The sequence below is a fragment of the Cotesia typhae genome, unplaced genomic scaffold (genome assembly GCF_013202065.1).
Source record: "Cotesia typhae breed Kobodo isofemale line unplaced genomic scaffold, CoteBio_Ctyphae contig_44, whole genome shotgun sequence".
Classification (NCBI taxonomy): domain Eukaryota; kingdom Metazoa; phylum Arthropoda; class Insecta; order Hymenoptera; family Braconidae; genus Cotesia; species Cotesia typhae.
The window spans coordinates 5,042,545-5,065,226 of record NW_027423753.1 but is presented as its reverse complement, the minus strand read 5'-3'; the positions used below and the strand labels follow the sequence as shown (position 1 = coordinate 5,065,226).

Genomic DNA, 22,682 nt, shown 5'->3' with positions numbered 1-22,682 from the left:
TTATTTATGGCACGGTTGTTATTTTATTAACATTTGATTCGCTTACGGACGCTACCCAGCGCTCAAAAGTTAAACTTTTGGAGCGAGTGTAACAAAAAATAGTATTTGGGCACATATCATCACATCAGACCATGTTTGTCACATTAAATTTTCTGATATTGTTATGTTAGGCCATGTAAGAAAATTTTTTCACGGGTGGAAAATTTTTGATTAAAAAGTTTATTGAAAAATAAAAAGAGAATTATTTTTATAAATTGAAATTTATTGTTTTTCTTTCGTATACCGTTAAAGTGAATAATAAATGTTATTTATGAATATAGAATATTTAGTTTTTGTGAAGTGTTTTTTGTTTTACTTTTGGCACAGTATACTGAGCCCAGAAAATACGGTGAAAAATATCTAGACATGACGTAGACTGATAAATGATTCATGCTCTGTATTTTCTCGAATATTTTGTTGAAGAAAAATGTAATTTTTACACAAAGTAGTTGAGAAATAATAGATCTCGAAAATACAATGCATAAAAAAATAACTCCACTGTAACTTAATAATGAAATTGTTAGATTCGATCGATGCATTTATATAATTGGTTAGAGAAGCTATTTTTTTATATTAGTTCACCGCAGAAAAAATACACAAGACCGAAAAAAAAAAATATTTCGATATATTTTAAGATTTCCCAGAGGATGTAACACTCGCACAGAAAATGGTAAATTGTTCAGAAGTTTTCCTGCGGTGAGAGTGGGATACTCGTGAGATTTGTCGTTTAATATTACAATTACAAAATCGTTTCATGTTGATAAAAATGTTAACAGAAAAAGGTATAAAAATAAATTTTCATTATTATTTATAGAATAAATATACATTATCATATTTTATTTATATTTGAGGCTTGGATTTTATTTTAAAGTATGAATTTATCGTAAATAAAATAAGGAGTAAAAGTAAAAAGCAAGTATTGATTCGAGAAATGAATAAGTAACATATTTCATTAAATATTTAATGATCGAGAAAAAAAGCAGTTGATATTGAGAACAGTTTTAGTTGGCAAATAAATTTTTAATGAATTTCCAAAGGCATACTTATGTGCTCTCCTGAACGTCTAGGATATACTCTCAATTGTACATTAATAATACAAAACATGTGCCTGCCAATGACGCGCTCCCCAGAAACTCGAATCGTCTGATAAATGATTTTATTTTCAAGCATTTTTATGTTATTGATTGGTTAAATATTAAAAAAAAACAAACTGTATTCGTGAATAGGATAAAAGACAAATAAGAAAAAGATAGAAATAAAAAATAAAGTATATAAGTTGTTAAAGAAAAGCGTTAGTTCAAAGTTATTTGTCAATGTCATTTCCAAGTTCTATACCTAGCAATTTAAAATATTGTATGCCCTGAATTAAAAGATCGGTGAATTGTTTCAAAGCCATAACTTTTAAAATCTTGAATCTGCGATATCTTTTAAATAGGAAATCAAAAATATTTTCAAAGTTGAAAATTTTTCATTTTTATTTATTATTTAAAAGAAACTTTGTTTTCTTTTACTGTGCAATGTAAAGTGAGTCGATTTTTTACTATTTATTTCACTTTAATAAATAAAATTATACATTTTTCTAAGATCACTATTTTAATTCATTTTATTTATGAGTTTACGATTATTGTTTCATTACTTGTTGATGAGATTAAATTCGCAGTAATAAATGAAACGTATTAAAAAACATATAACTGTAAAAAAACAGTGGGCGGTAGGAATAGGAAAAAATAATAATATTATTGGAGTACATACATAAATGATAACTTGAATTATTAGACAAGCAAAGATATGAAATATAGATATATAAACAGTGTATGCAGAGCAGTATTCTGACATAACTCAGAATTGCCTATGCAGCAAGGACAGAATTGACAGCACAGCACTAACATTGTATGCATTCGCGTTATGTATTTATGTAAATGCATCCTACTGTACTCCGGATCTAGGGATGTCCGTTTCGATCGGAACGCCACCAACGACGCTCGTTACTCAGCATACAGTTGTCGTAGTACAACAGAGACCAGAGTTGTGAGTAGAGGGCTACAGACAACACTAAGAGCCAGAGGGAGAGAGAGAGAGAGGGAAGAAGAGAAAAGGAATAGAACCGTAGTAACGTCCTCTCACGGTGGCGTCCCATACTGACCTCCATCTAAAGTCACAAATAAATCTGGGAGGCATATAGAGAATAGCGATAGAGAGATAGAGAGGAAAAGAGCATGTGTGGCTCTTGCCAGTGAAGATAAATCGAGGGTGGATAATGGTGATATTGGTTGTTGGGGCTTAGAGAGGAAGGACGAGAGGTATTCTCGTAGCAGTCCTGGCGTCGAGCAGTGTAACGTAGATTTAGTAAAGGAGGGAACCAAGCACTACGTCCCGTATGATCGAGTGAGACTAACAAGACTAGGATATAACAACTCTGTATGTTGCAGTATAGGCCAAGCAAAGCTAGACCATCCTAGCCAGCCTCTATAGCCCATACCGATCACATTAATCAGAGGTTATTGCGTGCATTCCTAATCATCCGAGGCCCCTAACCATTCCCAGACTCTGATTGGTGCATTACTCGGTATTTCCGGTATGATTGTGCATTCCAATTGGTCGGGACCTAATGGGTGCCGGGTGAGCCCCCGACTAGGCATCGCCGGACCGTCAAGCAACCCCTTTTCATCCTTCATCCCTCACGATCTCTCTTGTTTACTAGTCAAACTATCTTTCTCTATTTATATCGTCTACTCTCCTTCTCTTGGTTGTGTTCGAAATCAATCCAAACCGAGTAGAGATTGAGGATGAAAATGATTCCGGTTTCTGGTCTTCGGTCCTCTATGGCTCCCACATCCGACCTCGGATTATATCGAACCACTTCAAGGGTCACTCGATGAATTTACGAGATTCAACTGGTCAAGTGTGTCTTTCCCATAATTCTATGGCTAGTGATCATCTTGAGACCAAGATACCTATGCTTTTTACTCCAATTACCGTTATCAAGTTGTTATTGATACTCTCTATATGAGAGTAATTTTTTTTATTATTACAATTATATGGATTAATGTTTGACTATAATCGTATTCAAATATGCAAAAAAAAAAAAATAAAATTTTAATACAGAAAAATAGCAAATTTTAAAAATATGCAAAAAAAGATCACGACTTTTATGATGATACTGAGTTTAACTGAAAACCCCATTTTTTTATATAAGAGACTAAATTTGTCTTATAGTCTTGACTATATTGAAAATGCTTATTTTTTTGATGCACTTCAAAATTTACCAAGCCAAAAAAACGCCATATCAATATCTTTATTAATAATCTAAAAAAAATGAGCATAAATACCTTTTTTACGAATCCTACTCAAAATTGTAAAACACTCGATATAAAATCTGAATATCCAGGTTCGAATCCTGTTTTAGTACCATTCGCTATATTTTTTTCGAAATAGTAAATCCTTGGTTATAATAGGTTGATTATGTAATTTATTTAATTCATTACAAAGAAAAAAAAAGATATCTATTGAAAAATGGTCAAGTTGACATATGATGTCAGATAAAATTTTTGATTTGGAAATAGTTTGGTTGTCGTCATAAAAACTTGTAATTATTATTATTTGCAATTACTTGGGAAGGTGATGAAAATTAATGATCTGAAAATTAATGATCTGATAATTAACAATTCAGTTTCAATTTTCGAGGACGCGGAAAATAGCAAATTTGTAATATCCTACAATATTGGAATCTCTCCGGTTGTTGAATTCTGTCAGCAAACAACCTACCTACCTGCTGTCTCCCTATAGTTTATATCAAATGTTTCGTTTTCGTCGACATACCACCCCCCTTAACGAACACCCGATGCACTGGATGGATACGGGAGCTGGAACAGGGCAGGAGCAGGAGGGTGTACGTTGTCGGTCAGTTAGCGCAAATCGCGAGCATTTTCAAATTTCCTATTTGTAAATAAGCAATCAACAAGACTGGGACGATGTGGCGCGCTTTCGGTATCCGGCGAACGATGCGACGAGAACATAGGTGAGACAATTAATCATTTCAATTAATGGACAATTCAATCAACAGAGATTCAATGAATTCCCAGAAGAATATTCCAAGCCGGCTGGACACCGTTGTCCCGGAAAACAGTTGTCCCGAGTACTTTATATTTAGATCTCCTGCTCCTCGTATTTATCCAATCTCTCTTTTAGTTTTATTCTCTATGTCCGGGCATTTAACGGGGTGAGTTCGTCTATGTACATACACTCTAAATGTCATCAAGTAGTAGTGGCTCGTGATACAGTAGTTTGCACCAAGCGAATTAAACTTGACGGAAGTTTGTTATTTCCACAAGGAAATGTTTTCCAGAACGAAAGATTCTAAATTGTTTAATAATTTTTATTAATCAACAGTTTTTTTTTAGAGCTACATTTTTTGGAACTTTTTTCAAATGTTCACAAAAATCAATCAATCATCAGAATTTTAATACACTCATTGTTAAAATGTAATAAATGTAGATTTTTTATAAACTTTTATAGCAATTTATATTATCTTGTTAATAAACTTTTTTTTTTTATTATTTCGTTTAAATTGTCTATAGTTTAGTTCTTTGTCCATAATAAAACCGGATAAGTTTTCTGATAAAAAAAATATCATCATTTGTTAAAAAATCACTAACTCTGTTTAGATATTTTTTTTGTACATGGCAGCCTAAGATGTAAATTTCGACAATACACATTTTATCATTTTATAATCAAACGAATAATAATAGAGTTGTGGTTTTTAAATCAGTTTGTCACAATGAATTTACGGACGTATTGAAATAAAATGTAAAAGAATTAATTTTGTTTTTCGAAAGTTATGATGATTACAAAAAGAATGTTACATGAATTTTACAGGATTTTTTCTGTAAAATTCATTTTTTATCTAAATTGTGGGTTGGACGAGCTGTTTATTCTTTAAAAAAATGACCATTGATGTTTTCTTCTATTGTGGTATGAAGGCTTACTGACTTTAACCACTATATTATTATTTATTGAAATAAAACTCTGACGAAACCCAGTTTTTTCATTTTTACGCTCGCGCTTAAGGCATGCAAAATTCTATTAAGCCAAATTTTTACTATCCACAATTCTTGCAGTGATATGGTAACTGCAGGTTGATACTTTAATTTATGCTGATTGACTTCAGTAAAGCATTCGTTAATTTTTGAGTTGTTTTAATTTATTTTACCATATAGTAAATTTTCTATCATGATTCCTTTGAAAAGTAAAAATTAATCTAACATATTTTGTGCAATTTTGATAAAAACATTTTTTTTCCTGTCTTATGTTATCAACGATATATTTATTTACTTATTTTTAACATAATGTTTATTTTATTTTTATAAAGTGATCTCTATAAAATTTTATAATTTCATAGAACTGAGAATAATACAGTAAGTCAGAAAGAGTTTAAAAGATGAAATAAAATAAAGAGTAAAAAGTAAAAAAGATGAACTACCCCTGCTGACGTTTAACGAGTTTAGCGGCGCGAGTTACCACGTGGTTAAAAGTCTGATTGAGAAAACTCCCGACTGCAATGGACGAGATTACCGACTGGTGGAGAAGAATAGAGAAAAAAAGGAATAAATGGATATAAAAAGATAAAATAAAATAAAGGCAAGAAAAAAAGTTACAGGGTAAGTGAGTAATAGAGAGAGGAAGAAATAAAGGAAGATAGAAATGGAAAAAGCAGGCAAACAAGAGGTGGAAAAGATAAAAGATAAAAAAAAATTTAGAAACGACGATGCAAACGAGGTAATATAATATTAGCTGTGACGCGGACAACCGGTAAAATAGTTAAGACCACAATGAGTATTGAGTGAAGAGAAAAAGAACCGGGAAAAGCAAAAACAAAATGAAAAAAATTTACCAACTTTTCAAATAACGGAACCACTCAAATAAAATTGCTAAAATGTGATTTAATTATGTATATATTTATTTATTTTTTTTTTTTTTTTTCAATTATGAAGAAATAATTTTTTGTAAACCCAAGTGTAACTGAATATTAAATAAACAGCGAATATGTTTCAGTAATAATTAAATTAAATTTATTTTTTTACAATGTCTGGTCTATTGTTATGAAAATAAAAATTAAACATGTTTCATCATATTTCAAATATTGAGTCGTACATTATAATTATCTTTTGAGACAATGGAAAAAACCAATCGATTTATCTTAATTAATTTATTCATGTGAGTAACTGAGTACTGAGTAACGATACCGGGCGTGATAGACTCAACTCAATTTGTAATAAAATAAAAAAAAAATTTATTACTTTACTGAGAAGTACAATTTTTAATAATTACACTTTTGATAAATGACATATAAATAAGTAATATACTATTTTTCATGAATAAAATATTGAATGAATATATAAGTCTTATAATGAATTATAAGATGTGATGAAATCTCGTATTCTTGAATAATTAAAATCCATTTTCTCTAATGAAATGAATTTATAATATAATACTATTAAATTTCTAAATCTTATCAAAAATTAACTCACTTTGGTGCGGTAATATATAACAATGATCTACTAACTAAAATTAGTATATGGATTATATATATTTTTATATATATATGTCGGTGAGTAAAGTACAGTGGAGTATTTTTTGACGAAGTGAAGAGAATATTCTTTAGAATATTTCTATTTTTAGTAATTTTAAGAAATGTACAGTTACTTTAATATTTTGTAAAATAATGTTTAATTAAATTATTTTATTGCGGTAGGCTTAAGCCTAGCTAGACACATTATTCTGACTCGGGATACTTTTGTAAAAATTATAATTTTTATTCAAATATTTTTAAAGAAAAAAAAAATTATATAAATTCGCAGAGAAAATTGTAAAACTAATAAATTAATTATAGAGGTGTCCGTATTGTTTTATCAGTTACCGAAAAATTCCTACTCAGTGGCCTTCTCTTTCCCGACTAGAAATTACTTTGGGAATGCTCAAGGTATACATTGGGGCCCCATTGGGTTTCAACGGGGCATGCCCAAGAGGGAAAACCCAACGAGGACCCAATGAGAACCCGATTGGGAAAACCCAACGTAAAAATAATAAATTATTGCCAGTTTTTCCCAATTGGGATCTCTGTGGGACCTCATTGGGAAAACCTAACGTAGAAATAATAAATAACTACCATGGCATAAAGTTTATTTTATCTGAGATCTATTGAAAAACTGGATTGCGAAATTCATAAATAATCTGTAAATTTAACCAATCGTTAATTTAGATAAAAAACAATCATCCAAATATGTGTGTGCTTATATTAGTTGTATATATTTGTCATAAGTAAAATAGAAATAAAAATAAAAATTAATCGTTAAGAAAGGTAAAGCACCCAGTAGATAATAATAAAAAATTCTGAAAACTGTTCAAATTCGCGTAAAATGCCACTTAGAGGAAAAATCAAAATTTTCGAAAAATTCAAATTTTTGAAAAAAAATTGTTTACCAAAATAATTTTCAACAGAAAACCTCTACAAAATTGTATTTTCAAGTCAGTTAATTAAATAAATAAAAATACATTCTTGAAGCTTGAGCATAACATAAAGTATATTACAGTCAACCGATCGAGTTGATGTGCACCAAATGAGTATTGTATTCTTCAGTATTCCTGCTTGGACCAGAAGTAACGTGAAGGACTGACGAAACTAAGGACCCCAGTTCGAGCCCAATCCACGTCAAGGATTTTTTCAATCGATAAGTCTGTATCAATGCAAATAAAGATCGTAAATAAAGTTCAAATATGATATGAGTATCGGATCCTAAATTATTCTTAATTTTTTCAAAAATTGTACTATTTTATTTCCAAAATTTAAATTGAGCTTTGATGGGGATTTTCCCATTGGGCCCGAGGGATTGCCCAATGAGGACCCCATTGGTCTTTGCGTTACATCCCAATGTGGGGCCCCAACAGGGGATCCCAATGGGGACCCTATTGGTTTTACTTTTAAATTTCTGGTCGGGTTCCTATTATCTTTTCTTCTTTCCTTTTCTCAAATTTGTCGTTGAATCAGAAATTAACTGTTAAAAAATGGCATTATTTTACTAATTTTCATGAAATCCTCTAGTTATTTGAAGAAAAAATTTTAAAAACTGCCATAATATATGCTTCAAACTTTCATTTTTCAAAATTTAAAATAATATTAAAAAATGTGTCAATAAAACGTTAAAAAATTCATAAATTAAAATTGCTGAAAAAAAATTCTCTTATACATTACTGACACCGAATATTAAATATTATTTAAGTAATTATTTTTCTTAGTGATAAAAATCAATAGAAATCTTAAGGGCAATGAAAACTTATTTGACAGAATTTATCTTAATCTACTGTTGGTATTTTTTATAATTTAAAAAAATGACATAATCACGGCGTCCAACGGGCGGCGGTTATCTTAAAGTAATTGAATTAATTAGGAGTATAAGAATAATTTTGTATTAGAAAATAGTCGCAAGGCGAAATGTAAAATATAGAACACTTCCATATGCCAGCGTGACTAAAACGTACAGTTTTAACAGTAGTGAATTCAACGCAATATTCATAAAATTTTATACTTTTCCAACAAATCAATCTTTTGAATTTCCAAAATTTTTTTTCTATGTTCTGAGTGACAGAGAAAAATTCTTTTCGGTTTTAAAAATCGGTAAATATATTTAATGTTAGTTTTCTGTCGTTGACATCGCAAATCTTAGCAGTGTGCTCTGCCAACCCTCAGTTAATTGAGTTCAAAAAGAGAAGCAGGAGGGTTTTATCAAGATGGCGGGCCTATTAAACTTTCAATCATAGTCCATCCCCTTTGGCTCAGCATTCTGCTCTAATGTATTCCTCCCATTAGTTATGAATCTCAATAAGCAAATAAATGAAATATTTCCGTTAAAAAATTCTCTAATATCGTCTAATATTTCTATTACTGCCTATGTATAAGATTTTGATCAAATGTAGTGTTGAAAATCTCCAACAGGGGGCAAAGGATCGTCAAATCGTCTCGTTACAAGAGAGCTGAGTCTAAGGTGTTAAGTTATAAAATCATTATTTAAATCTATGACTAAATCAATTTTTACTTAACACGAAATATTGGGTGATGTAAAAACTTCTAGAAAAATAAAAAATTGAAGAATTGTAATAATTAATTTTTTTATTATCATTTATTGGCTGATATAGCCATATGTGTCCAGATCAGGCCATTTCAGAAAATTTTCTTATGGGCTCTTTGGCGGGAAAAGTCTCAGTATGTCTATAGATAATGTTTAGCTCAATAATTATATTTCTCGGCAAATTAAGATCGACAACCAATTTATGAACGGTAAAAGTAAATTTATTGAACATGCCCAGCCTCAGTTAATTCGATTTCTTATAATGTTTTCTGTCAATAATTTAGTTACTTCAGTCGGGAAGAACTATATCGAGAGTTTGCTGAATAGAAGAGAAGAGAAGAGATGCAAAGAATAAATAAAAAAAGAAAGAAGTAAAAAAATGTATGTACATACGAAGAAAAATAAAAAAAAAGTAAAATGTTTAGTGCAAAGGGTTGCGTATAAGTCTAACATCCATTATTGACTGCCGGGTTGTAGACACGAGTAGCTATTATAAAAATCGTTGAAAAGTGGCCATCCGTAGAATTTGTTGCTCTTTCTCCTTTTTTTTTTTCTTATAAAACACTTTTTTTCTTTACATGTATTTTTTTTCATACAATATACACGACGTATTTTTAATTTATTATTATCATTATTATTATTTTTTTTTTTTCATTTTCTCACACTTGCATTTTTATTCATCTCATCTTTATACTTCAACTGACGCCTCATCATATTCTCATTCCACTAGGTGTGTATATTGTATATATATATATATATATATACGTGTATATATATACGTGTCACAGTATCAATCCCAGTGTACCCAATGTACCCCGACGGAGCATATTCATCCCTAACGACGCGACATATCCACGTTATTCAAAGTAGTCACTGTCACTTTTATGGAGAGAGTACGTGCGTACTTCTATCCCGACTTCATTCCGAGTGCATGGCGAGTACACTTTTTTTCTATTTACATGTATGTAAAAAAAAGCTTTGAAATTATAATGAACAAAATATCTTATAATCCGTTTTACATTTAACGTCAACCAATCGAAATAAAAATAATAATCCCATTAAATAAATAACTAGATGCGGTTTAATAATTTGAATTTATCGTATTGGGAATGGAAATTTATTTAGATAAGATGATGAAAATATATTTTTGATTGCGTGAATCAGAGTTTAGGGTGAAAAGTTGATGTAGCGATTTCGTGTAGTGTTGGAGGAAATTTTAAAACTTAACTAGTGTTAGTATGAGTGCCAAGAGACTTGGCTGTTCTGAGGGGATGAAAGTGGAGAACAGGAGTCCTGTATGATTTGACAATTTCTCGCCAATGACAAGACGGAGACGAGAGGAGAAATTGGTTGTAAAATCCGTTGTCGGAGCCCTCCGGCAGTTACTTATTTCCTATTTACCACCCTTGGTATCTTCCACCCTTTATCAATCGCCATGAACCCCTTTTTCACTTGTTATCCACCCTCCGGAACCACGGAAACCGTCTCTTCGCTTATCATCTCGGTCGCTCAAGACAAAATGGTGGTTGTAAAATGGCGATTTTTAAGACGCTTCTATTTTCTTAGATTTTTTATAATCACATATTTTGTATTAATTAACACATATATTGATATTACTTAGTTGGAAAAGTTATTTTCATTTTTTCAGATTCTTCATTCACTATTATTAAACTAGCTATCATTTTTTAAAAATAATTTTTGCTAAAATTATTTTAAAGTCATTTATTTTTAAAATTAGGATAAAAAATTTTGCGTCCAAAACGACCAGATGTTTTTTAATTGAGAAATTCTACCTATACAGCCCAAGGAGTAAACATTCAACTCAAACATTCAAGAGCATCAATGTTCTTCGCTTTAGAATATTCATTTTTTTCATAATTTAAAAATAACAGCAAAAATAACCTGGATAATTTTTTAACTCTGCTTAAATTGGACGGAGTACAACCACAAAATCCGCTTAACGTAAGAATGATGCATTTATTGATGTAGCCGTGTTTAATTTTGACGGTATTCTAAGGACAGCGCTGCAGCTTGTGTTTATTAAGTTCTTGAATTGAGTTATTTGATTTTTAAGTGAGTAAAATATCTCTTGCATTAATGAATTGAATTTAGTTGATCGAAGTATTTTATGTCGAAATAATGATGTAACAAATATTCATTGAAGAATATAATAATTGTACTTTATTTAATGATTAAAAACGTTTAAATCAAAATGATAAAAATGAAGCACAATATATTCTTCAATCAAAATTCTAGTCGTTTTTCTATGAATGTTTTTGAGTCGGGAATATTGCACTTGAGTCAGGAGAGCTTTTTTTTTGTGCACCCAGCAAAAAATTTCCTGATCTGGTTTAATATGTCTATAAAAGGCTCTATCAGAAAATTTCATGTCCATTAGGGTGTGCCAAAATGTAACTTCCATGATGGACCTCTTAAAATTGGAATTTTGAGTTCCGTTTCGGAACAGGAGTTGTGTTTAGGCATTTTCTGACATATTTTGAGCGTAGGGGATTTGTTTGATTTTCAGAGAATTTTTTAACAAGAGCTTTGTTTGGAAATTTTCGCTGAAATGAAAAAAAAAAAAAAAACAGTGGCCTTTTTATCGCGATTTGATATAAAAATTAACAATGGTATAAATAATATGTGATAGCTGATAACCAAATTCTTGCAGACTATAAACTCAAATATTTCCATATTGATAATGACGATAAAACGGTAGACTCTAGTAGAAGGGTATGGATTGATTAAAATAGTGATTGTAAATTGAAATGAATTTTTTTGAATGAGAATTTTAAAAATTAAATATTAAACAGTCGGTACATCTCTGATTATAGATTGTGTTAGAGGGTTGAGCGGTGATGGTATGCAAGTGCATTGGGAGTATAGTGTTGTGAGGTATATAGGGAATATTACGATGTGAATCGTCCATATCGTTGGCGTCTTTGTTATGCTAACGACGCGTGTCGCCAGTAAATATGCATATGTGTATAATTTTTCTCTTTTACTTTAACATATATATGTCTCTTTTCCTCCGCACGTTTCCGTCCACCCACACTTGGGTTCTACGTCACACTGGAATCGCATATTTTCTCTTTAATTGCATTTTCGTATTCCGCGTTGTTTTATACAGTTGCTCTGTATTACAGAACAGTATCCTTTTTTAGTTGGTATATGGTTTTGTTATTTCGCGAGCTCGTATACTCGTAACCAGGAGATTAATATACACGTGAATTCGTATGATTGTCAACAAGCGAAAACAAGTGTCATACTCGCACGTCGAGTGTGATCTGACTTTACTTCCTACCCACCCATAACATTTTAAATTCAAACGCCGTTCAATGTCTATAGTCTAACGATCCGCTGCAATTACTGATTGTTTTCGTCTTTTTCAATTTGTTTTTTATCTACTTTTTTTTTTTGACAATTATCTGGATTTACTTTTGTATGATATAACGTTTTATTGTTTGATTTTTTTTTTTATTTGTTCATTCCATACCTTGAAAAAGTGTCGCACGAAAAGGTAATAATTGTACAGTAGGCTTTATAATATTTATCTACCCGTGAAAAATTTTTCTGATATGGCCTGATCTGATTGTAGATAGCTATATATGATAGGGCTATATATGAATATAAAAAAACTAGCTGTTACCCGCCCGCTCCGCTGGGCACTTTATAGAATTATAGTTTTAGATCTAGACTTGAAATTCAATTGGAGTATTATTTTGACTTTCACAGGTTCCACATTCCATCGAATCGGAAGTAGAATTTATTTAAATCCGTACTGAGATGATCTTTAGATGACAAATAAAATATCCTTACCAAATTTGCAGCTTTTTGAAGCTATATTTTAAAAATTAAGATTTTTTTATTGTTAACACCTACCCCCGCGATCTTTATTGGAGGTGATTCGGTGTAAAATCCGTTCTTAGATCATTTTTGTATCACATGTAGACGACTTCTATTAAATTTGGAGTCTATAGGAGCTATAGCTTGAAAATTAAAAATTTTCATTGTTAATATTTACCCCGCAATCCTCTGTGAGGTGAGATATCGAAAAATTCATTGATAGATTATTTCTACGTCTCTTACAGAAGATTCCTACCAAATTTGAAGTCGATAGGAGCTATAGTTTAAAAACGGGAATTTTTCATTATTGACGCCCCTGCGATCCCCCTTGTGAGTGGAATTTCGTAAAATCCGTTCTTAGCTGACATCTACTCGGTGAAAGGAATATTCCTGCCAAATTTCAAGTCTCTAGGTCTCATAGTTCCAGAGATATCGTGATGAGTGACTATATCTATAGATAACAAATTTTTTTGATAGCAATAGTCATCCAAGTATATATTGTTTAGATAAATTAAACAAAAATATTATACATATGACAGATATTAAATTGATTTTTTGGTAAAAAAATAAAATTTAATTTTTTTTTTTTTTTCGCTTAAGGAATTAAACAATGAAAAATCTAAACCCACTTCTAAAAACTTTTCCATTGTGTTTATTTATGGCGGGTTTAATTATACATAATCTAACATATTTTCATATGAGGCTCTAAAAAAGCAAGTGGTGAGTTTTTTGTGTCACCCTATTAATTATTGTTATCGAAAGACATTCAAAAGAGTAATTAATATACTGAAAGTGAGAAAAAAATGTAAGAAACGTAACACGCATATTCGGTATGTACGAGATTTAAAGAAGGATAATACATCAAACATTGTTGGTGTCTTAATTAGGTGAATAAAGTGGAGGTTTTTATGCTAAATTTCCCCTAGATTTCAGTTTAATTGAAAAGTAAGACAGTTGTGAGTTTATAGTTATTAAATGGGCGTATTGTACTTTAAATTTTTTCGGTCGATTAATTAATAGCCACTGTGGATGGAATATTTAAATAAATATACCGATGTATGTCTTGTAATGTATTATGTATATATGTTATGCGGTAGAGAAAGGTAAAAGCAAGTATCTTATTTATGAATATTTATGATAAGAGCTACGGTCGGTTCATAAGAAACTATGGTCGTATGACTCGTCAACCCTTTCGGTAACTCCTAACTACTCAAACCTGAACGGAAATAACTATTCCCTGTCTTGTTACCATATCCACTCGCCGTATTTGTTGAATTCATATAAGGATGATTTTATATATTCATATCGCGTGATTGTCTACTATATCTTTTATTTGTGACTTAATTGAGATTTTTGTGAGTTATATGTTTTGAGAATTCTTGTCGGGTTCTTTATTTGTCTGCGGTAGCTGCCGATAATTTAAGATCTCAATCCAGAAATCAAGCCGTGAGTTTTTATCTAATTGACCAAATTTAAATGCTTGACTATGCTTTTTTGATCTGTGACGAATTTTTCTGAAGCAAATTTTTATACTTCTATACGTCTCATACCGCGAAGTGCGTGAGGTACACGGAAAAAAAAATATCGCTCTCAAAGCAATATTGTAATGCTATAGTAGCTATCCTCACTCAATCAACTGTTAGAGAGTTACTAGAGCCATCTAGTAGATGGCTCTGGCAGGAATACAGTAGTTAGCCAAAATAGCTAAACCGGTGCGCTGAGAGAGCCATACGGGATTGTTGTGAGGGGTAAATGCCTCGTTGAAGTTTCAGATTCCGCGCGCAGTCTTGTTTGTTGACATATTTTATAACTTCCAAAATTAATATAATTATTTACTAGCAACCTGTAATTCATATGCGACTGTCGAGAGTTATGGATTATGATTAAAAAAAACTTTGGCTTATTAATTTTTTGATCTTTCCAGTAGAGATATTAACAGTTTGGGTAGTTTTTAAATAAAGTTGAAAATAATTAGTGCAATGACAGGATCAAATCCGAATAATTTAATAAAAATTGTGGTGGAGCAAATTTATAGGTCCAACAAATTATTTAAAACTTCTCCAAAAAATTTCTTAAAAAATTGACCATCACCAAAAAATATATAAAACTTTGAAAATTCTTAAATTCTTGTGACAATTTTTTTTTTAAATGGTCCATGAAAAATAAATAAGTATTATCAAAAACTTGTTAATTTAATATATAATCTATTCTATAATTTTCAATTACTTATTCGTTTTTATTTATCCGTATCATTTTTCAATAATAATTAATAAAAGATTGAATCGATAGAATAATTAAATTTTTTGTTATTAAATATAAGATATTAAATATTTAAATCGTTTTGTCTGGTAAGAGGGCGCTGTAAGAAAAATCCGAACAAAAACAGTTTCACTGTAAAAAAAATCGTGCCAAGTCCACGTTCATAAGACTATTAAGAAAAAAAAATTTTATTTCTTTACAAAAAGATATCAAATAAAAAATTAAAAAATCCAAGTAACCGATATGGTTGTATATGATTTTCGAAAATTAAAAAAAAATTTTTGTAAATTTAAAAATTAAAAGAAACAATTTTGGAACGTATTTAGTGTGCGTAGTTACGAAATATTTCATTTTTTATGAAATTCCTAAATTGTATCTACTAGGACACTTAAAAAAAATTGAAGTACACAATAACGCACACCAAGTACGGTCCAAAATTGTTTCTTTTAATTTTTAAATTTACAAAAATTTTTTTAATTTTCGAAAATCATATACAACCATATCGGTTACTTGGATTTTTTAATTTTTTATTTGATATCTTTTGTAAAGAAATAAAATTTTTTTCTTAATAGTCTTATGAACGTGGACTTGGCACGATTTTTTTACAGTGAAACTGTTTTTGTTCGGATTTCAGTTTTTTTGTAATTATAATAAAAATTGACAATTTTAATTTAATACATTTCCGGTGGCAAACTATCCCCTTTAAGCTATAGTTCATGTAAAAGTTATTCTTGCGCCGCCTGGCGTGTGTAATTGCAAGCTGTCAAATATCTTTTTTCACTGTAGTTTTCCATCTATCATAAGATTAGCATGCGTCGTTATATTATTTAGTCTCTGGCCGTCCGCTTTTTACATAAGAAAAAGTTAAAATCTAAAAATCTGGGTCGCTATAGTATGTGCTGATTATTTTTAATAATTTTAAATAGAAATTATAAAGATAATTGATAATAATCAAGTAATACGCGTAATAAAAAGCATGAACTACTATTATAAAATATCATATAAAAAAAATCAAATTAAATTTGAAAAAAAACTTGTAACCTCAAAAAACGATTCTGCTTACGGTATATACACACTCGGTAGTCTGGCTTGAGAACGGAACTTGGCGTCAGATTCTACCGAATCTGTTGATGTTGGTTAGCGATTCTAGCGAACTAACAGATCGCTCCAGTAGTCCTACAGTAGTGCTCTTGTAGGAATACACATTGCTACAGTAAGAATCTACGAGTAGATATCTAATAAATGGCTTTAGTAACAATATTTTTTTTTTCCGTGTAACATCACTCAATTTTTTATCTGCTTTCGATCTACGATGATTCTATCATATTTTGAAAAAAGATCTTGGACAAAATTAAAGCAAAACATTTTTTATTGGAACGTAAATTATTTAGGATTCAATAGTTAGATTTTAGTGAATTGATAATTCCTTGAATGAACACAAAGAAAAATGAAAAGTAATTAATTATTCCAAAGATAGAAGCCCGAAAATACTAGCATAAATTGAAGTATTCTAATAATAAAAATAATGAAATAATCGAAGAGAACTAAAAACTGATACTTATTGCGTCGAGACTATTATATTGCGGATATTATATTTTTTATGACTGTGTCGATGTGAAGGATGACGGCGACGTATTTAAAATAATAAAATAAAATTGACGATATTGGATAAAATAAAATCGATAATTTAATAACTTTATTCTAATTATATCTGTTTAAAAATAAAATAATATTTTAAGTTAACACAAAAAAAAGTGAATATAATTGAAATTTTTATTAAATAATAATATATTCTAGGGTGATTCAAAAAAAAAGAATATTTTTTTTTTCGTTTGGTACTCTGAAAAATAGGTTCCTAGACACCTCTAAGAAAGCCTCTCCAAGCATGAGTTCTTAATTGTAACGGGAAGGTCCTCCTTCTTACAGTTTTCTATTTTTTCTTATTATCAGATAGAAAAATTTATATCTCGCTTCCAACTACTTGAAAAAATATCTTGTTCCTTAGATTTTGTAGGAAATTGAATGCTCTACAAAAAGGTCTCTTACGATTTTTTCGTAAACCCAACCGTTTAAAAGATATTAACGGTTAAAGTTTGATTATTTTTGGGAAAATTTTTTATTTCTTATGAATTTTATAACTCAATGAAAAAAATCATTATGAATGATGAAACTTATAGTTTTGTAGGAAATTTACTGCTCTATAAAAATGGTCTCTTATGATTTTTCGATCAAGTTGAGCGTTTACGAGATATTCATCGTCAAACATCAATGCATATCAATTTTTCTAGTTTTTGATCAATAATTCGAAAAATTTCAATTTATTCTGTGAGTTTCAAGGAAATTTAGACAAATTTGAGTTTTTATTATAAAAGCAACTCCTATAGATGTTTTCTGTTCAAAAATTCATTTGAAAGTTTTTATTCTAATAATATTTTTTTAATTTTATCTTTAATAATTTAAAATCTTAATCGCGTTGTCATTTATTATTATGAAATTTGTTCAGTGCGTATTTTTAAATTGTTTTTCACAAAATATACATAAAATTTTCGTTCGAGGGGATTTTTGTTTTGAATTCCATTTCTTCTTCTGTTTGTCTTCTGAAACTAACGCCATCTATGTTTTTACTCTCAACTATCTTCAGTATCTACCCATTTAATACCGTATTTTCAGTGTTCCTAAAACTGATCATCTTGAATACGTAATAAAATAATTCATTTTAAATAAGTCTTATAATCATCACATAAATTTATTTATCATCAATTAACCTACAATGAATAAAGAAATACGTTTTATCGGAATACCTCTACAAAGAATTTCGGAACGTAAGTTACCAAAAGTGAAAGAGGTTATGCGTGTGTTTTTCTACCAACTTAAAATTTTAAAGTATTCAATCAAACAAAGTGCTAAAAATTCAGTTGACCAAGTTATTGAACTGTGGAGAAAAATTAGATTCCAACTAGTGGAGCTCCTAATGCAGTCAAAAATTTCTTCGCTATCACAGTCAATGGTTAAAATTACAAAAACATTTCGATAAAAAGAATTCAGCGCAAAACCAAAAGGAAATGAAATTTCAGACTGATCTTGAACAATTATTCGACATTGTGAGCGAAAAATCCTTAAAAGTGCTTGATGATAATATTAGAAAGTTGTATTTGGATCAAAAATTCGGTACCCATAAAGAGATTCTTTCTAATAATGTACCTGTATCAAACTTAACCACAACTATGATGGGAATAGATTTATGAGAGTAGTAAGTATCTGAGATATTTAATTATTATAAAGTCAGGTAGTAGTGTAACTTTTCATAGATGACTAGATGACATTTGACTAGACAATTTTTGGAGTCCTTTCTTAATTATTTGTCATCAAAATGAATAAATTCTATACATTTTCTTCGTTTAATTTATAAAACAGATCTTATTCCAGACTTAGATCAACCGTCTACCAGTCATGCGATTGTTCCAAGTGAAAAATCAGAGTCGTTCTCTACGTATACATTAAGTGGAGTTACAAATTTTGGATCTGATTCAGAGTATGAACCTCCAATTCCGACAAAACGAGCAAAACTTGATGTCTTAACTCCTGAAGTCATTTTTGGACTCGACCGAGCTAATGTCAGCAGTAGAAATGCGATGTTTATTATTGCTCCGGTTTTACTAGCAGTAGGTATTAAAATTGAAGATACAACGCTCAGTTATAGTTCAATTCAACGAGCTCGTATGCTTCAAAGAGAAGACATTGCTAAAGGACTTAATGACAACTTTAAGACACACGATAAATACGTTGTGCATTGGGACGGAAAAATGCTGAATGACCTTGTTGGATCAAAATCTGTGGAACGGCTACCAGTTATTTTAACTGCATTTGGTACCGAACAATTACTTGGGGTTCCAAAAATGAATTCTGGGACGGCAGACAATCAAACATCAGCCATTTTATCGACATTGAGTGAATGGGGTATTACTAATTATGTTAAGGCGATGTGTTTTGACACGACGGCAGTTAATACAGGTAACTTATCAATGATAATTTAATCTAAAAAATATTTAATTATTAACGTTCTAGTTTAATTTTTATTGCTTACTGAATTTCACTTTTGAAATTATTGAGAATTATTTACTCATTTGGATTTTAAATATAATCTACAATTTGTTGAAAATATTAAATTTAACGATAGTTATCTATTTTCTTTATACAGGAATTCATAACGGTACATGTAAGGCAATTGAAAAGACTTTGGGAAGAGAGTTAATCTGGTTACCATGTCGTCACCACATTTTTGAGATCATATTGAGAAGTGCATTTGAAGTATATTGGCCTGTGTCATCTGGGCCAAACGTACCAATGTTCGGAAGATTTAAAAAATCATGGGATGAAATAAATAAAACTAATTATAAATCTGGAATTGAAGATACTGTTGTTGCTGATATCATTTTGGATAAAAAAAAATGAAATATCTAGTTTAATTGCACAATCGTTACAGGTATGATTTAACTGCGATTTTAAGAAAAAAAATTTTTTTGTTTCTGACAAATTTTTAATTGTTTTTGATAGTTACTACAACCCCGAGATGACTATAAAGAATTGTTGGAATTGTCGTTGATTTTCCTTGGAGAAATGCCTCAAGAAGAAATTTTTTTCAAACGTCCTGGTGTAATTCATCATGCTAGGTGGATGGCGAAGGCAATTTACAGTTTAAAAATGTTTCTATTCAGAAATGAATTTAAGCTTTCTAATAAAGAATTGGACGGTCTTCGGCAAATTTGTATATTTATAGTTACACTGTATTTAAAAGCTTGGTTTTCATCAACTTCTGCAACAACTGCTGCTAATCATGACTTGCAGTTTTTGAAAAATTTATTCGAGTACAAAAATATCAATTCATTGATTTCTTCAGCAACTTGTGAAAAATGATTTTGCATTTATGGTATTTAAGTGATGAACTTGCCATTTTATCATTATTTGACGATACCGTTTCATTGGAAGTAAAAAAATATTGTTGGAGCTGTTAATACTCGTAACGGTACAGATTCTAAAGCTAAAAAATTATAATTGATAAAAACGATTTGAATTCATTAACGCAAAAAAGTCTGAGTGACTTTGTTTCTAAAAAGTCTTTAAATCTCTTTAAAATCTTTGATTTACCATATGACTTCCTTGATAAAGATATTGAATCGTGGCCTACTAATGACAGTTACATTGAAAATAAAGAATACTTTAACCAATTGAATGTTGTTAATGATTCAGCAGAACGAGCTGTTGCATTAGTTAGTGAGTATAATCAATGCTTGACAAAAAATGAAGAGCAATTCCAATACTTATTGCAAATTATCAAAGAACATAAAAAAAACTACCCAAACTGCAATAGAGGAAATTATTTACAGTAAAAGTGTACCGTTATGTTGAAAATATTGAAAATTATATGGCAGTTGATAATTAAATAAATAAATTCTTCGATAAAAAAGTGAAACACATGTGAAACACACTAAATTGAATTATATATTTAAAAAAATGCACTAATTTTTTGTTTTAATGTAATCAAACATGTACAAGACTAAAAAAACTAATTAAAAAAATAGTTCATAACATATTTCTATTCATAGAAACTCAAATTTGTCTAAATTTCCTTGAAACTCACAGAATAAATTGAAATTTTTCGAATTATTGATCAAAAACTAGAAAAATTGATATGCATTGATGTTTGACGATGAATATCTCGTAAACGCTCAACTTGATCGAAAAATCATAAGAGACCATTTTTATAGAGCAGTAAATTTCCTACAAAACTATGAGTTTCATCATTCATAATGATTTTTTTCATTGAGTTATAAAATTCATAAGAAATAAAAATTTTCCCAAAAATAATCAAACTTTAACCGTTAATATCTTTTAAACGGTTGGGTTTACGAAAAAATCGTAAGAGACCTTTTTTGTAGAGCATTCAATTTCCTACAAAATCTAAGGAACAAGATATTTTTTCAAGTAGTTGGAAGCGAGATATAAATTTTTCTATCTGATAATAAGAAAAAATAGAAAACTGTAAGAAGGAGGACCTTCCCGTTACAATTAAGAACTCATGCTTGGAGAGGCTTTCTTAGAGGTGTTTAGGAACCTATTTTTCAGAGTACCAAACGAAAAAAAAAATATTCTTTTTTTTTGAATCACCCTAATATATTCATAGCATAAATATTAAATGATTTTCACAGTGTTGCCATTATAAGAATGGGAAATTGCATACATTAACGAATAAACGATAGAAAGATTAAATAGAAGTTATAAAGATAGAAGAGAAGAAAGCAAGGGCGTTCATTTATTCCAGAGAATTTATTCGACTGTCTATTTATGACTGTGATGGTGAACGTCAATTTATTAATATCCGCTGCAATGAGAAATTATAAGTCAAATGTATATACGAATGCAAATTACGAGACTAAAAGTTGAATGATCCATTCTTCAATGAATTTTCCCCTCTCTCTTTCTCTCTCTCGCTTCCCCTTTTGCTCGTTTTCATTCGTACCATATAAAATCCTTTTGTGATAATTATACACATGTATAAATCCGAGGCTCATTTTTTATTGAAAGCAATTTTTCATCTGGAAAGTCCATCCCCCTATATCTTTATTATGCTCATTTTTATTTTTTTTTTTAATTATTTATTATTCTTCCCATAGGTGTATGTGGTTATACGGACGATTAGTAACTTTTTCAGATGGAAAAACCACATATCGAAAGTCATGTGAAGGTTTAACGATGCAAAAAAATCTTGTTCAATAAACAAGACAAGTGCGTTAATTGATACGAAAATAAAAAATATAAAGCTAACATTTTTATCGCTAACTTTTGTACCTTTGTTTAATATATTCACTATATAATTGGAAATGATGATAATTATGAGTATGAATTGAATTAAATTTTTTTTTTTTTTTTCTCGTTATGAATAAGGGTAAGAATTATTCATTTTTAGTTACTGAGAATTCTATTGTGAGTATGAAATATTTAGCGACTGATACTTTTGTTTTATTTTATCATTAATTAAAAATTGTAGCAGAAGAAAAATCGGGCAAAATGATACTCTCTACGGTGAAAAATTTCATTCAAAGGTGAGTAAACAAAATGAGTGCTCGTAAAAATATTATAAAAATAATTTTATTTTTTCAAAATATTGTTATACATTTTACCCTTTACTAATTTCCGTATACCCGTGAAAAAATTGAATGATATTGTCTTATATGACAAAAAGTAGTGTCAAAAATCTCCAACAGAGGGCACATGATCTCTTAATCGTCTCCTCCCAAGAGATTTAAGTTTGAAGTTACTTAAACTTAAGATAAGTTACTAGAAATTTGAATAGCGCGCCTTAATTTGAACCAATAATGAATCCTGGCCCGTTTTTTGCTAGTTTCAATCTATGACCAC

At 29.9% G+C, this 22,682-nt stretch overlaps 2 protein-coding genes and 1 long non-coding RNA gene across 6 annotated transcripts in view; 1 reads left to right on the top strand and 2 right to left on the bottom strand.

The window, feature by feature from the left end:
* Positions 1-22,682, bottom strand: part of LOC141528959 (protein bric-a-brac 1) — a 314,927-nt gene that overhangs the window by 96,331 nt on the left and 195,914 nt on the right. The gene's annotated exons all lie outside the window — the stretch shown is intronic.
* LOC141528966 (uncharacterized) overlaps positions 1-22,682 on the bottom strand; it is an 80,346-nt gene that overhangs the window by 32,392 nt on the left and 25,272 nt on the right. The gene's annotated exons all lie outside the window — the stretch shown is intronic.
* On the top strand, positions 18,621-20,099 carry LOC141528961 (uncharacterized). Of its 2 annotated transcripts, XM_074245270.1 has the most exons (3): positions 18,621-19,277; positions 19,465-19,749; positions 19,821-20,099. In XM_074245270.1, the coding sequence occupies exons 1-2, from the start codon at positions 18,899-18,901 to the stop codon at positions 19,716-19,718; spliced, it is 633 nt and encodes a 210-aa protein (XP_074101371.1). In that variant the 5' UTR covers positions 18,621-18,898; the 3' UTR covers positions 19,719-19,749; positions 19,821-20,099. The 2 variants fall into 2 exon arrangements, with proteins under 2 accessions (XP_074101371.1, XP_074101370.1); XM_074245269.1 differs by having other exon boundaries at positions 18,622-19,277; positions 19,465-20,099.